The 17553-nt window shown below is 36.9% G+C and overlaps 1 protein-coding gene across 1 annotated transcript in view; it reads right to left on the reverse strand.

Annotated features, from left to right (window-relative positions):
- The window catches only part of PYHIN1 (pyrin and HIN domain family member 1), a 40177-nt gene extending 23727 nt beyond the window's left edge, over positions 1-16450 (reverse strand). Inside the window, exons 1-8 of the mRNA XM_033196879.1 lie at positions 16205-16450; positions 15364-15601; positions 10726-11010; positions 9346-9491; positions 8634-8801; positions 5155-5577; positions 3569-3757; positions 2508-2675 (exon numbers count right to left, since the gene is read on the reverse strand). Coding sequence (XP_033052770.1) covers positions 2508-2675; positions 3569-3757; positions 5155-5577; positions 8634-8801; positions 9346-9491; positions 10726-10990 — 1359 coding nt within the window. The 5' untranslated portion in view covers positions 10991-11010; positions 15364-15601; positions 16205-16450. The remainder of the gene's footprint in view (positions 1-2507; positions 2676-3568; positions 3758-5154; positions 5578-8633; positions 8802-9345; positions 9492-10725; positions 11011-15363; positions 15602-16204) is intronic.
- Between the last annotated feature and the right edge of the window lie 1103 nt (positions 16451-17553).

Genomic DNA, 17553 nt, shown 5'->3' on the forward strand with positions numbered 1-17553 from the left:
ATCTGTTGTTGGGTCAAGGTCTGTGGGACAAACCCCCACAGGTACCAGTGAGGACTTGTCCTAGGAAGGGATTTAAGCTGGCACCTGTGGAGAGGTGGGTTAGAGAAGAGACTAGAGAAAATGATCCCAGCAAAGGAAGCAATCTATGTCAAAGCTTCTGATTTGGAAAAGACCATGGATAGTTTAAAATAAAACCTGAGGTGTGGTCATAAACAAAGTGAAAGAATGAAAGGTAACTGGAATATAGATAATGAACACATTCTTGTTATTCATCTTCCTTTATCTGGCTACATCCCCACAATCTCTCCTTACACCTGGACCAACAAAAGACAGTAATTCTCTTGAGTCAGGAATGATTTCATGAACATGTATTTTGTAAACACCAAAAGACAAAATCTAATAGGGTCTCAAAGAATATACTTCACTAATAATGATAAATTTTATTAAAGAGATTGTATTCAGTCTGGATCAATGAGTGCCTGTCCTGATCCAGTCACCCTAGTAATTATGATGTTGTGAAGCACAGGAATGGGAAATGCAAGATAGTATTTTGTGTAAGAAACTGCATTATGTGGTTTTTGGGAATAACTGAGAAACCTGATGCTGGAACCCATATGGAAATGAGTTCTTCACTGCAGTTCAATGCAGACTCTGCTCTGGGGCTGAATTAGGAGATTGAGGTCAGGAGTTTGAGTGGTTGTGTCCTTAGTTGTTGGGAGGAAAATAGATTTTTTTTTCTGGTTAATAATTTTCAATATGAGCCACAACATGGTAAATATTTTATCCGTTTTAACAGGACTCTCTCTTTGTGAATGTTCTCTGAAATATCTGTATAAGTGTAATTTCCCTAAATCTCCTCTTCTGCATATACAGAAACCAGAATTACAAATTTAGCTCTGAAAATGTCCGATGGGTGTTTATTAACTAAATCTTCCTAGTCAAGGAAATACACAAATGGGCACCTGTTGTCTGTTCTTTAGATTGTAGGAAATCCAGCTCTATGTTTCTATCTATCATCTATCTAATCACTGTGCTAGAAGGATTCTTTCAAATCCACAATTCCAGATGCAGAATTCTGCTGTTTTGTAGTCTGCATCAGTTAACCAGAATCCTCAGGGCTGTCAATCATATTTAGAAATACTTAACAATCTACTTGAGCATTTGAAGTAATTTTTTAAACATTTTTTTCCAGAAGCAAGGACATAGGTCTCCTCAATCATATAATTTTCTCTATTTTCACTGATTTTTACCATTCATTAATAATACATTAATTTCCATTGTTCTACCACTTCTAGAATTCAGTTATCTACTATATAAAAAGCACTCTGTTATAGAGAAGAATGAGACGACTCTAATTCTGGAGAGTGGCTTCTGTATGACTTTGTTCATTCTGGGTACCTTATTTTTGAGAAGCCCTGCAGAGCCCGGGCTATGCAAACAAACTCATTACATGACACTGTCAATTCTGAAATTTTTAAAATAAGTTGCTGACATTAGTATATCTCAATTTTAAAGCCACATATAATCATAAATTGCTCAAGTTTTACATTTCAGTAGGTCTGGATATGAATCCTGACTCTAACACTCTCTTTGAGAACTTGAAGATTTTTTTTATGTCTGCATATGTCTATTTTCTTCTATGTGCATTGGGACAGAAAGTAGCATCCTCTTGATGGTTATGAAGAAGGAATGAGATAATGTACATCAGGAACAACATTTAAGACCCAACACCTAATTAAGTGCTCAAATCATAGAAATATAATTATTGTCACCGTTGTTACATGTTCTATGCTGGAACTTGTAGTTTTTTTCTGTTCTACAAATATATCATGTGCTACACTGACCCTATTAAGGGAAACCCCAGATCAAGAAGTATGGAAAACGTCTTATATAGTAAGCCTCTCTCTTCACTTCTGTGAAATTAGTAATTTACTCTCATTGACAGGAGGCCCTGTAAAAGTAAAGGGTAGGAGGACTCATCAGTTCTGCTATCTTGTATCACTGAGGACTTGCCAGAGGAAAATATTTAAGCTGGCATCTGAAATTTAAGGAAATTCTTGCCAGTGATGAGATGGGAGAAATGGATTCCCAACGATGAAATAGCATGTTTCCAAATATATACTTGGAATATTTATTTCAACTTGGAATGCTGAAAATAAAGTCAGAAATAGTACCAATAAGCAAAGGGGAAAGTTGTGAAAGAAATTGGAATGTGGGTCATAACGCACTCTTTGTCTTCATCTCTGTTTGTCTGGCCATTACCCCTCCCCCTCTCAATAGGTGGAGCAACACAAGATATTAGCCCTCTTGAGGTCAGCAATCATTGCACAAATATATTTTAGATAGCAAAGACTGTGATGTGGTAGTATCTCACTGTATGCATTCAGTAAACACATGGGTGATTTGATTTTATCAAGAGATTGTGGAAGAGAAACTCTTTTAACAGTCTAATGATCCCTGTAATTTATGTTTGGGAGATATGAGGCATGGGACCCAGGAAATTGTATCTTGGTGAAGGAACTGCTGGATGGGGTTGTTGGTGGCATCTGAGGAGTCTTGGGATGGCTTTCAGGTAGGGTTGTGCCAGCCTCTGAAGGTTTTGGATGCTGACTCCGTTCCTGGGGTAGTGCCATGCCCCTGGAGTCATGGCTTCTCTGGCTTGTATTTCTGTGTATCTGAAAGTATTCATTTTTTTTGTTTAATGTTTTTTAATATTAGGGAAAGCACAACATCTTTAAATATGTGAGACTATCATCCTTTATTAAATTCTAATAGATGTCATTACCTTTAAAAATTGCCTCTATATAATGTATTCTTCCAGGCAACTGCCAATATATTTTTTTGCTAAAATGTAAAATTATCTAACATTCTTAGTAAAATAACATCTTTATTTACTTATTTTTTAAAAATGAACTCCATTTTTGTCTTTATGGCATAAGACAGATGAGAAAAGGACTACTTGTTACCTGTCTTGCATGAGTTTTTCTTACCTTTCCACATATGCCAAAGTTGTACAGAACTCACTATGCTGTTTCTCACTTTTAATATTTGTATGCAACATTTTATCTGCCTGAAGTCTTTCCAATGTCTGTCTTTACCTTGTTAAGAGCAGTAGTATCTAGTGCATACTGGTTTGTCATAATGTACAGGGAAGGCAATGGAATACAAAATGTATATCCATGATCTCATTTGATTTTCAAGCCAGTCTTACGAGGAACATGTAAGCTATTTCTCTAATATCATGCACCTAAATGAGCAAAATATATACCAAGCCTATCTTACTGCAAAAAACTTGGTTTTGATAACTAACTTCAATTAGGCCTGTGCCCTCTGAATTTCTTCAAATATTTTGGTAGTTAGCACAAGTTTCATGTCTTTTTGAAGAAGATAATTAATGTCATTCTCTTAATATATTTTACTAATTTTCTCTAAGTGTAAGTGCAAGGGCATCATTTGGTTTCTCATGAGCTTGCAGAATTTTAAGTGTAAAACAACAGAAGTATGGTTTCCTAAAACTTAAAGCAAATGATTTTCATCTTTGGAAAACTAATATTTGTTTATTTCTCACCTGGATGAAACTATGCATTTCTGACATCAGTTTTGACTTATTTTCCCTCTTTCGCAGTCGAAAGCAGAAGAGTTGAAGCTTATCTCCTTTTTCACAGGGGATATTGTGGCATTCTCCTTTTCCTACTACAGTCATACTTCCTGTTTTATCCTGAATTTCATAGATTGTTGTCTTCCTATTTACAATTTTCTGCAACAAAAAATTAATATCATGTTTGTGAGAACATAGTAACTACTGTACATAAGGGAAAGTCTCTTGTGACAGATTAAAAACAAGATGCAAGACAACAACTCCTAGTACTGTATCAACATACAATACATATGCCTTAGTCTAGATCATCTCACAGAGCTCTCCCTCAATATCCTTTTTAAGTCCTTAACGTTCTAAGTATTTCTGTTACAGTTCTAGAGCAATGAGTTGTCTTCCCAATTTCAACTTCTTTCACCTCCAAGACAGCTATGCTTCCCAAAGCACCTTGATACAAAGGAACCTGAAGTCCTTGGTAGGCTTATTTGGCCTCTGCCCCTATGCAAAAAGAATGGGCATCTGTTACAACTAATTATTTGCTATGTTATGAGGAATCTGTAATAAAAAACAAGCTTTTAGTAACTATCTAATTACTTTTTTGACTTTCTCCATTTACTAAATCTCTTTCAACATCTCCCATCCTGAAATCAGGTCCTTAAGTTCAAACATTCCAATTTCTTACTCATCGAGGCTATTACTCATTGTTCTGGATGTGTATTTCTAAGGATAATTTCTTTAAGAGTGTGTACAGAAAGCAATGCTGCTAAAATAAGAGGTCATTCTAGAAAATAAATATAACAGATTGAGGGCTGTTGATCATCTAAGAAATTACTGGAATCAATAGCCAGGTATAGACGGTTTTCTGAGTTGGAATGTCTCATGCTAACTGGTTTCATAAATTTTGACAGTAACATATCAGAAAAATTATTCTGCTCTTTTTTTGTGACATATCTAATATACGAGTACAGATTACTTGACTTTCCAAGTATCATCCAAATTTATGTTTCTCAGTTGTTCAATACTTTTTGATGAATAGGCTTCATTTGGTCAGAACATTGTCCTACCTGTTTTCTGCAGTTGATTTCCAGGTATAATCAGTCAATTCATTTCTTGCCCTGATTGTCAAAACTGGAACTCAATCCTCAAAGGACAATACTTTATTCAAAATGAAAATAATGTGATTTTTGCTACAATTGAGATTATAATCAAAGAAATAAGTTTAGTATTATGTTTGTATGGATCTAGATCCCTCACTGTCCTTGATCATTATGACTCATAATAGGTAGTCACAGCTGATGAAGTCTCAAGGTTTCTCAGTGAATGTTTTACTAAAGAACTTCAGGGTGATATTTTAGAAAGAAAAACATGGGAATGAGAACATTAATAGTTCCCTAATCCTGGTCTTAACCTTGAAGAAGACTTTACTTACTTGTCAGTAGTTTTGAGAGAGTCCTGAGTTCTAATGTTAAGTAAATATGCAAACTTCCATTTAGCACATCAGGGGTTTTAACTTCACGTGTTATTGTAGAAAATGCAACAAAACAGCTTTGATGCCTTACCGTATGTAGCATATATAATCCATATACAATATATCCTGAAGTTTGTTTGTGAAGAATATTGATCTTCGGAGTTTTCTTTGCTCTTATGATGATGTCCTTTGGAACCTCAAACATTTGGTCAGGACCAGCTTCAGATACAGAAGAGGCTTCATTCACCTCTAGGAGACTATTATGTTTAGAATAATTTGATATAATGATGATTCTCTTTTTAATGAATTTCCCCTTCAAGTTGATGTTTAAAACCTTCACATGAAAGAACTGTGTCTGCGTAGCCACTGTAGCATGAAACATTCTTCTTTGCTCATTTTCTGAGAATTCATATTTAAATATCTTTGTTGCACTTAGTACCATCACGATCATTGGGTCTTTTGGGAAAATATTTTTACTGGGAGTTGCCTGACGGTTGGCCAATGGTTTTAGGCTCTGTGCATGATAAAAAGGGAATACAAAAAAGAAATTTTTGAGTGAGGAATACAGAATTGCTCTTCAATGACCTCAAGTCACAACATTGGGCCCCAAAACGGTTATAGATGTGTAGAGCTAGGGCCAGGATATAGGGAAGGAGAGGATATCCTGAAGTAGTCTCATAGCCAGATGCAGTAATATAGGAGACCACATGGTAAAGGAAGACTCTTCTCTAAACAGAATAATCCTTAAAATGTAAGATATAATAGCAACATAAGACAAGTGGATGCTGAGCTGATTATCATGAAGTAACTTAAAATGAATTTAGGATAAAATAATGAATTGTAGTTTTACTCTTACCAGCTTAAAATGCCAGAGCATAAAAATAGACAAAATACAATTGAATAGCACTGAAATGGTAAAGGGTATCTATCACAAACCACATACATCAATAGTGTTTAGTTATTACCAATGTAGACAGGGCAATTTTTAGCATACAACTGATACTTTTCCTGCCTAAGATAAATACTGTTAAAGCAGGTGAGAATACCTGTGGGCTAAACCCCTCAGAATGCCCTCATCTCAGTAGGTTCAGGCTACAGACACTCTACAGAGTGTCATTTCCACCATTGCAGCCTTTCTCAATGTCAGGGCTCTAGGAGGTAGCATGCTGGCAGAAAACCAAGGATCAGAGTGGATTGTCTTTAATATCCTTTCTCTATAACATCCAGGTTTCCTTAAATTGCAGCAGAACACATTAATGAAGGAAAAGTTGTTCAATTTCAAGAAAAAGCACTGGAGGAATAGGTAGACCTCATTCACAAACCAGCAGCTCCTGAGTGGTCTGATCTGGAATACCATATACAGTGATCATCTGTGAGTGATTGGACTTTATTTGATCTGACTTTTCATCCATGCGACCCATTCAGCCTAACACAGAAAAGTCCTTTCCCAGTGCAAGTTAATCAGTAACCATAGACTCATCCATGAGAACATTAATAGTAACCAATATACAACCTCACAAGGAGCCACATGAATACAACACCTGCATGAAGGGGATCATAATAACTGCTCAGAGAGACATAATAGGACATTATATTATATTACGGTATTTTCAGAAAAAATATGTGTATACATAGGAGTAAATATGAGAGGGTATACGGAGAAATGTGGCAAATTATGGATGCCGGAATTTCTTTTTTTTTTTTTTTTTTTTTTTTGAGACGGAGTCTTGCTCTTTCGCCCGGCTGGAGTGCAGTGGCCGGATCTCAGCTCACTGCAAGCTCCGCCTCCCGGGTTTTACGCCATTCTCCTGCCTCAGCCTCCGGAGTAGCTGGGACTACAGGCGCCCGCCACCTCGCCCGGCTAGTTTTTTGTATTTTTAGTAGAGACGGGGTTTCACCGTGTTAGCCAGGATGGTCTCGATCTCCTGACCTCGTGATCCGCCCGTCTCGGCCTCCCAAAGTGCTGGGATTACAGGCTTGAGCCACCGCGCCCGGCCTGATGCTGGAATTTCATGTAAATTTAATTAAGTTTGATCCAGTTTGTCTGCATTCATTCCTTTTTTTTTTTTGAAATAGTCTTATATTAATACAAAATCTAATGTAAGAAAAAAAGGGAATAGAGCATGTTCCAATTAAGTTTGGTGTTGTGGTTTCATCTCTTGTTGCCTATCATAGTTGATCTCCTCTATTGTGTATCAGAAATACAGAACATTCTTTCTTATAATAAAGCTCATTAGAGTTTCAATTAGTTTTTAGACTATTGCTGATACATGCATACAGTAAGGCTGACCTGTCCAAATTTGAGACGAGTACAACATTATAAGGATTATCAGAATCATGCAATTATTAATTGTAGTTTACTTTCTTTCATTTGTAAGTCCTGGTGTATCATCTTCTGTCTGCCTACATTTTTCCAAACTCCTGAGCTCTCTTCCCTATTCCATCACTTCTCTTTGTTTTTACAACTTTTGGCCTCACAATAGGTATCTTTGACTGAGTCAGATGACCTTTATTTGTCATTTGCTTAGCTGCAGTGGTTCATATCTTAGAATATGTTTTTTTTTTTTTTTTTTTTTTTTACTTTTTTATTTTGAGACGGAGTCTCACTCTGTCGCCCAGGCTGGAGTGCAGTGGTGCGATCTCTGCTCACTGCAACCTCCACCTCCCTGGTTCAAGCAATTCCCAGGCCTCAGCCTCTCAAGTAGTTGGGATTACAGGCACGTGCCACCGCACCCAGCTAATTTTTTTCTATTTTTAGTAGAGATGGTGTTTCACCATGTTGGCCAGACTGGTCTCGCACTCCTGACCTCAGGCAATCCACCTGCTTCGGCCTCCCAATGTCCTGGGAATACAGGTGTGAGCCACTAGTTTTTCATTTTTTCATTGAGTAAAGGTATTTATTGGAAGTTTCCCATGAGGCAGACACTGAAGTAGGCCCTGGTTTACGATGGTCCACAGAATTACAAACTAACCCTAATCTTGGAACTACGTTGAGTAGGTGGGAAAGATAAACACTTCTTAACTTGAGTTGTCATAAACAGTAGAATAGAAAGAAATTCCTAGGAAACAGAACATCATGAAGATTTAACCTAAGTTACAGGAGTCTAAGTGAGTATTCCCTGAGGATAAGATCTCAGTATTGGGATCCAGAGGGTGGATAAGGTTGGCAGTAAGAGTTTTAAGGGGAAAGAAATATGGTGTGCGAAAATCCTAAAGGAAAAAGGAGCATGGTGTACGTCAAAGAAACTTGAACAAATTAGTGAGCAAAGGGAAGGGGTGTGAAACAGATGGGGGCAGTAGACAGTGAGTCCATTGCTGAAAGTTCCAGATTCCACAGCTCTCTCTCTCTTCTCCAGACAACACAGGACAGAAAACTTTCTGCAGTCAGAGATAATATCAAGTTCATCAAGTATCCCTTTGGAAGCAAAATATTAAAATGCAGTGAATTCTCAATCTATACATTTGATTTACTGGCTGATTATTGATGTCATTTTTCAGTAGAGGATGAAATCAGATTCCTACATTTTGGGTTGAAGAAAATGAATCAGAAGGGGACCAGGAAGAGTGTACCTCAGTTGAGGAAGTGTTGGGTGGAGCTGATGATGAGGTCTGGGGAGGTGGGGAACAGCCCATGGCTGTGGACATGCTGGCTTCTGCAGAGCAGGAAGGCTGAGTCTGCTCTTTGGACATCTTACTCCTTTTGGTTCCAGTCTCTTCTTTAGATGGTTTTCTTCTTTTCTACAAGTAGTTTATTTTTCTTGTTAATTATTTTCAGTGTCAAATGAAGCAGAACACATTTTCATTACAAGGCAGGATGTTTATTATATATAAATTATTTTTCTTGGAAACTTAAGTGGGGGCTGTACATCCTCAGGCCAATTGAAAGAACAGGGCATAGATGGTTTCATTTTAAAAAGGGGAGCGGAGAAAGTAACACACATCACTCCTTAATTATTTGTATTTTGGGATATGCTGATTTGCAGTTAAAAAACTAGGCTTTTGTAAACACAGGAAACATTTTTTTATCTGACTCTCAAGTTAAATCCTTCTCTATTGGGGATGAAAATATACTTATTTTATACATATTTACATTATGTTTACTAAAGCATTTAACTTGTTGCCTCACAGAAAGAAGATGATCAGTTATTATGTAATTTGATAAATCTGAAACTTGATGGGAATCATAGGAAGAAATAACTGTCTGCTGGAGAGATTGAGTGGAAGAGCCATAGCAGAGCTTCCACTGTGAGACTTGAAGCCTGCTCTTCTTCCTGAAGCTTACCTGAAGTCCAAGAGTCTCCTCTGCTCCTTTAGCTGTGAGTGTGTTGCTTGTGGTGGATGCAGGTGTAGCAGGATCCACGCCTTTCTGTTTCCTCGTTTTAGATGGGGTTGTTCCTTTGACTGGAATGGATTCCATTTTATTCACAACTAATGCAGAGAAAAGGAAGATGTATAAACCCAGAGCAGATGATCGGGGACAGCTGAAGCAGTTTCAATACTATTTGCTCTTAGTGCCTGCTTGAGAGTTCAGGTGTGTTTTAGTCTGCCTCTGTTGCATTAGCCTAGTCTGGCTTCCAGGAGGCCAGCAGGAGAAACAAAGGCACAAACACTGACTCATACTCTTCAGTGCTTTCATCACTCCTCCTCTGTGCAGTGAGGACATCCTTCCTGTCCTCTGAACTCCATGTGCCTCAGTCAAACCCGTTCCCAATCCTATTCTTCTATCATTTCCTTTTAAAATGTAAGGTTCTCATGATGCTGACTGCTTAGTCATATTCTCCAGATAATCTATTCAAATTACAGAAACCAGTGAAAGGAGATGTTATATAGGTTTGTGAGGTGAGATATTGTGACTTTTGACTTTTTTATTTTTTATTTTTATTTTTTGAGATGGAGTCTCACTCTGTCACCCAGGCTGGAGTGCAGTGGCGCGATCTCGGCTCACTGCAAGCTCCGCCTCACAGGTTGACCTCGTTCTCCTGCCTCAGCCTCCCGAGTAGCTGGGACTACAGGCGCCCGCCACCTCGCCTGGCTAATATTTTTTGTATTTTTTAGTAGAGACGGGGTTTCACTGTGTTAGCCGGGATGGTCTCAATCTCCTGACCTCGTGATCCGACTGCCTTGGCTTCCCAAAGTGCTGGGGCTACAGGCATGAGCTACCACGCCCGGCCGACTTTGTTTTAATTATTTTAACTCAATGATATGACAAAAGGGGAGGTCTTCATACTACCAGGAGCAATGCTTACATTTAAATACTATGTTATCTTTTGTATTATAAAGAATGATGATGTGTTGAATATTCTCAATAGAATGGACACATTAATTGGCTAAATGTACATATCTCAAATATAAACAACAATTTTTTATAATTTTATTTTGTCATTATGTAGTCTTTCAAATGTACTAGAAGTCTCAGTCTGTCTTCAACTCCCTCTCCTTTTTGTTCTTTTACTGCACCTCAACTCCAATATATGTCAATCTACATTAGTAATGGAATGCCATAAGTTGTCAACTTGTTGGCATCTGAAGTACCAACAATGTCATGGCCAGTGAGTCACAAATTGGGAAAAGGATGTATCAGCTATGACCAAGGTGGCATCTAATCAAGGTTGGGAAGGGTGGGGATGGTTGCAGCAGATGGGTGTTCCCTCTTCCCAATTACCTTTTAACTTTTCTCTTTTAAGAGTTTCAGCAAGGTCTCCCAGTGTTGGTATTTCTTTGAAGAATTCTATTAGTTTGCCCAAACCAGCATCACCTGGGAACTTTTCTTCCATCAAGTCAGCAATCTGAATTTTGTCATACTCTTCTTTCATTTTTGGATTAAGTTTTAAATCGTTGCTCAGTAAGGATTTAACAATTCTAAAATGATAATCATTGATGACCTCCAATCCTTTTAGTAGAACAATTTTCTTGTAGTTATTTGCCATCTCTAAAGATATAAGTGAGCCTACAAGAGAAAAATGGTAGACAGTGTTACACACGTATACAGACAATTTAAAAGAAGATGTATGCCTCTGTGAATGAGTGGCCAGTAAGAAAGAGTTGTTCATGCATATGTGTGATAAAGAAGGACTTAATGACCAAATGTGTTACTGTAGAAATTGAGTGAAGAACTGTTTCTTTAGGAATGTCCAAGTAATTCTTCCCATTGAATGAGGATAGTTGAATTGGGTCCAGGTGTTAGAAGGACGTCTGTGAACAAGCAATTGTCTCAGTGTTTAGAGTATGGGCTGTGCAGTGTCAAAGTCCTTGGTTCCTCTTCCCATCCTTTATTGGGGCTGGGGCCTATCCCCCAAAACCTGTCTGTTGTTTCTTAAATCTTCCCACACCCACCACTATGACTGGAGTGGCCTAGGTGTAAACAGGCTTCAGCCTCCCACCTTATATGAATAACTTTCTGCCACAGCACTACAGTTTCATGCTGGGGCACCGACCCTATTCTCCTTAACTCTTCTCTTGTCAGCTATCATTAGTATCCTCTTCCTTGGTGTTGGACCCTGCTGTATTTGTCCTCTGTGCCCATAAAACTATCACTTTCCTGGACATCTACATTTTCTCTATTGCAGAACACAGGATTTATTGGCTGGAATATTTCAATAGTTGCTTGATTTTTCTTTTAGGCTCGATTTGTCTAATTCATTTTCATTTAACAGATCCACATTTGTCTCTATAAAACACATTTTTATCCCACTGAAATGTTTCAATATTTGCTCATTTTCTTTTCAATACATTCCTTGCTTCTTGTATTGGTTTCAGAAAACTTTGAATAATCTGCATTTTTTTTTTTTTTTTAAACCTCTGGCACTTGTGTGTTCCTCATATCTTACGATTCAGAAGTATAAAACATTTTCATGCTTCATGACTTTGCTAATTCTCTTCTCATTACCTGGAAAGCCACATTCCTGTCTCTAACTACCTCTCCTACAACCTTTAAGACTCAACTGAGAGTTTGTCTTCTAGAAATTTTCAGAGTCCCCTTAAGGACACAGTATTATTCCTCTGGACCTCTTTAGTGCCAGTGCACTTTAGCACATGATGACACACAAAGCATGCTATGGATTCCTATTTCCTTTTTAAATTATCACAGCACTTTGCGAGGCCGAGGGAGGCAGTTCACCTGAGGTCAAGAGTTCAAGACCAGCCTGTCCATCATGGTGAATCCCTGTATCTACTAAAAGTACAAAAGTTAGCCAGGCATGGTGGTGGGTGCCTGTAATCCAAGCCACTTGGGAGGCTGAGGCAACAGAATCACCTGAACCCGGGAGGTGGAGTCTGCAGTGAGCAGAGATCACGCCACTGCACTCCAGCCTGAGTGACAAAAGCAAAACTCCGTCTCAATAAAAACAAATACCAAAACAAATATTTTAATTATAGAAAGCATGTATTTGTGTACCTCTTATGTAATTAAGATATTTAAATTCCTTGGGCTGTTAATTGCTTTCTTCTTGAGAGAACATGAGTGTCCTCAGATTGAAAGCATAGAATGAAGGAAAAAATCTATACAAAGACAAATAGTCAAACTGAAGCATATAAAAAACAAATAAATACTCCATACGCCTCTGAGAATGAAGACTAGATCACCTGCAAAGATCCAAAAATTAGATTGAAACTGATTCTCAACAACAAATCTACTGGAAACAGGAGAATGGAATCATTTTTATATAATTCTGGTCCAAAATCCCATATAAATTGCTAAACAAAAAGTTTAGAAATGGGAAGTTTTGATTTGTTTTGTGAGTGTGACAATACAATTAACTTGCACAATGAAACCGGATGTGAGATTACAGGAGGCTATGTATGATTTTTATTTATTCCACTTAAACACAGATATTCATATATTTTGATGCTGAAATATTAGTGCTTTTGTTTTTGCAGTAATGACACTGATAACATTGGGGTTTCTAGAAAAATGTGCATTAAGTAATCTTTTAAACCTCCAAGTTCTGATTTTCAAAACATATTGAGCCTCCCAGGCACAAAAGAAATGCTCTCATCTTGTCTTGAAGGGAAAAATAATTTTTAAAACTAGAATTTCAATCTAAACAAAATGATATTTAAACAAAAGATCCTCAAAAACTATTCTCTGAACCTCAAGGCCTTACTAGTTTTTCCAGACAAAGATGCACACAGAAACATTTTTGGAAGTACTTTTCAATAGAAAATTTAAAAAATAATTTTAAAAAGCTGCAGGCCAAAACACAAGTAAGAATGAAAAACGAACTTGATTATGCATGCCTATGTCTTAAAAAGAAAGCACTGATCAAAGAAAAGAGAAACAGAAAGTATACCAACATGGTGGAGGGAGGGAAGAAAAAGAATGTGACAGTTTACTAATGTAATTGTCTTAGAGGGTGAGATGGAAATGTAAGTTTAAAAAAAAGACAAGTAGGAGAATATAGAAGAGTTATAAATTGAAGTGAAGATAGCAGAAACAGGCCAAAATATGTTAATTATTAGCCTATACATAAAGAGCTTAACTAATTAAATGACAACTTTTATCAAATTTGATTTAAAATATCTATATGTATGTTGTCAGTGAAAGATCACAGAAAAGTGAAAAAGAAATTTAAATTATCATGCGAGGAGAAACTAGAAGAAAGCCAGCTTATCTATGTTAGAATCATTTTTAAAAAGATCTTACGACAAAGAGTATTATCAGATACCACATGGTAAAAGGGTGAATTCCTGTGAAGATACAATAATTTAAATTATAGATTTATCTAATAATAATAAATTTATATTATTTTTCATTATTGTATAGTCTTTCATGATAATATATGGTTATATAATATATTTATCTTCATATACACACATATGTACACACACTGCCACAAATATATATATTTATATGTGTATGTTTATGTTTAGAAACATGTATGCATGATCACATACCACACATAATATACACTATATGTATGCATATGAGCATATCTATATATTATATATATGAATTTGAGAGAAGTACAGGAAAATACCGTCTTATAATAGGAGTTTTTATATCTTCCAATATTAAATGAACAAAGTAAAAAAATAGCATTTTTACACATTTGAGCAACATGATTGATAGCAGTATTTATCTAACATATATAAATTCTGAAATCAACATTTAAAATCTCATATTCTAGTCAAGTACACTGAAATATTGCACCAGGCTATACAGAAAGACTTCTAAAAATTCTAAACTTTGCAATATAAATCTATTTGAAATTGACTTCCCTGCCTCTCTCCTATAGATTGCCACTAGAAAAATAAAAAATCATTAACTTTCAGGAGGGCAGGAAGTAATCTTAAAATGACTGAAAAACTGCCTTTTACACCTGGTGTAGAATGATGCTTATGTAAAAGTTAAACATACTTTTGAAAACATTGACACAAATTATTTGAATAATTGTGTTTGCAAAATGGATAAATTTTCTACTGTGTTTTCATTTGTAGAATAATATTACTTACAAAACGTTCTCACATACGTTTGTGTGTGAGAACATGTTTTGTAAAATTGAGATAATACCATAAAACACAGCTCTACATCTAGATGTCTTTTTGCTTAATATTATTTCCTGATACTTTGTGCACAACATTATCTTGTCTTATTTTGTCTTCTACTTTCATTTTAGGTTCAGGGAGTACATGTGCAGGCTTGTTAAATGAGTAAACTGTGTGTCGCTGAGGCTTGTTGTACAATGATCCCTCACGAAGGTAGTGAGCACAGTACCGGATAAATAGCCTTCTAACACACATACTGCTCCCACCTTTCCCTCTCAAGTAGTCCCTAGTGTCTAATGTTCCCATTTTGTGTCCATATGGATTCAATGTTTAGCTTCCACTCATAAGTGAGAACATGCAGTATTTGGTATTTCTGTGTTAGTTCACTTAAGATATTGTTCTCCAGCTATATCCATGTTGTGCATATACAGCATGGAATACTATGCAACCGTAAAAAAGAATGAAATCATTATCTTGTCTTTTGCCTAGACCCCTGTGGCCACCAAGCTTTCTAACCTCAGAGAATACATACTCAGAGAATTTGTTTTAAAATCTGCAGTGGTCAAAATGCATATTCCTTCATTCGTGCCCCAGTTGTAGAATAAAGGATATCTACTATCTCTGAAGTAAGTAAAGAATTGGAAGTAGTAACTGCAGTTTTCACTTTTCTGAATATAGTTGATACCAGCTCTACTCCCTTCACCCCACTGCTCTGAAGAACCAATATTAATTTTTCCCTTGTGATTTTCTAGATTTCAAGGAAACATCTACATCTTTTCTATACTCACAGTATAGAAAAAATACCCACAGTACCCACCTTACTGGGAATTTCTTCAACAGTAGTTTAGATCTTGAGATCTTCAGAAACGTAGGAAATGAGGATTGTTTTGAGTAGGGAAATCAATCAGTAAAGCTCTGAGAAACTGAAATACAGGATGTTATAATCTCCTGAAATGCTAAGAAAATGAAGTATTTTCAAAGACAGTAAGGGAAAATGGCCGTCCTTAGAGTCACTTCACTTGACTAGTACTGACTTCCTCATACGCTGCTTTGCCCTAGGGAGAGAGGAGTTGTGAAACAATGTGCAGACTCCTCCCACCTCCCACCAGTGTTTTTCGCTTTCCATCCTGTTAGAGAAAATGAACAGTTTCTTTCCTGCAGGTATCTTATCAAAGTAAAATTTATATCAAAGTTATATTTAAATTTTTTTTTTTTCTTACAAATGTTGATATCTGAATGGAGTTCCAACCTTAGAACTTTCTTAGCCAGCAGATTTACATGTGGGTCATTAGGGACCTCTATTCTGATGAATGATTTTCAAATATAAGAGGAAGCAAGGTGGCTTCTTCTCCCTCCTTTCCTGTGCACAGAGTGGCAGTGGCAGGAGGAGATCTTGGTAGGAGCATCTCTTGCTACCAGTACTTTACTGCATCTCCTGCATGGGAGAATGTCTGCTATGAAATGGCAATTGGTTTAAATACTACCTGAAGCATTCACCCAGTTATTAATAGTTGATAAACCTAGGGCTTTCCATATCAGAAAGTTATTACAAATATATAAATCCTTTCTCAAATATATATGAAGGAGTTTAACACTAGCTGTCCTCTTGACTGTGACTAGGTTACTTAACCTCAATGATTAGATTCACGACTACTCACATTTTCTTCATTATTCATGGAAAAACACAAGTGGATAGTGGGCTCGCAACATGACAGCATCGAAGCCTTGAAAATCCTGGAAAATGCACTGAACTTCGGTAGGGTGAGAGTCCTGTTAAATCATTTTCTCAGCAGTATTTTTTCTGTTAAGGGCAGTGGATGTCCTTCAGAGTACTGTAGCCCCAAGATGTCAAATAAATGACACCAACTGGCAGATGATGTTGTGTTAACCCAGCAGCAGATCTGCAAGCAGGATGTGGCTGTGAGTGGAAAGTGGGGCCCCAAATATAGCTGTAGGGGAGAAAACATATATATTTTTAAAATTTCCCTTTTTAGGTTCTTAGCTGACACTCTCCTGAAAACGCCAAATTAACGAGAAAAACAAGCAGTTTATTAATGTGTGCTCTACCTATCACAAGGGATAGGCCTCAGTTCAAAAGTATTTCTCTCTCCAGGCTGTGGCTTAGAAACCTTGTTTAAATAGTGTTTCAATAAAGAGCCACAAATCCTATACAGTGAAAAGCAAAGGAGAAAGCAGTACCAGTCATTTAAAAGGTGGGAAAATGTGGGATGTTCCCAGATTCCTCAGGTTTCTGGTGGTGCCTTCTCTGGGCTGAAAAGCAAGTGCTTTCTCCAGTAAATAAGGATTTATGTCCTACTATCAGGCAAATAGTGCCTGAGGCAGCATATTCCCCTGCATTTTCTGTGTGTTTAACTTAACAGTCCTAAGTATTTTGAGAAGTATTTTTGGTTTCCTTCACAAATAATACAAATGATCTGAGGCCATCTTGGAGCAGAAAAAAGCTGATCATCTTAGTATAATCTGGGGTCACGGAGAGGATAGTTGAAGTCTGGATTTGGAAACATATGATAACTTTATCAAAGCAAAAGTAAGTTAAGAAAAAGCAAGGAGGATCTGGAAGGGTGGCCATAAAAATACCTTTGAGTGTTCATGGTTTTATAGGTTTACATGCTGTTAATGTGGAGACACTGAGTTGGTCTTAAGATAATAGGTAGAGAGGGATATTAGGAAGGTCAGGTTACCCCAATTCAAAGGTCAGAGAGTAGAGGAAACTTGGTGTAAATTATCTTGTTTCAGGACATTTTTCTCTCCCCTTTTTGGTAATAATTTCATGCAGAGTAATGCCTTTGGTTAGGACTCCGGCATACAACACACAAATTACTGTCACCAATGAAGACAATTCAGAACATTGCTCCATAATCCATACTGTGCAGATAAAATTGTAATAGATGAAGCAAAGAAATGCTTTAAAAATGTGCATTTGTACTGATTCTGAAGCAGTGGGCAATAATTTGCAATTTGTGCCATCACACAGAAAGCTCACTAA

The sequence above is a fragment of the Trachypithecus francoisi genome, unplaced genomic scaffold, assembly GCF_009764315.1.
Source record: "Trachypithecus francoisi isolate TF-2019V2 unplaced genomic scaffold, Tfra_2.0 Lachesis_group5, whole genome shotgun sequence".
Taxonomy (NCBI): domain Eukaryota; kingdom Metazoa; phylum Chordata; class Mammalia; order Primates; family Cercopithecidae; genus Trachypithecus; species Trachypithecus francoisi.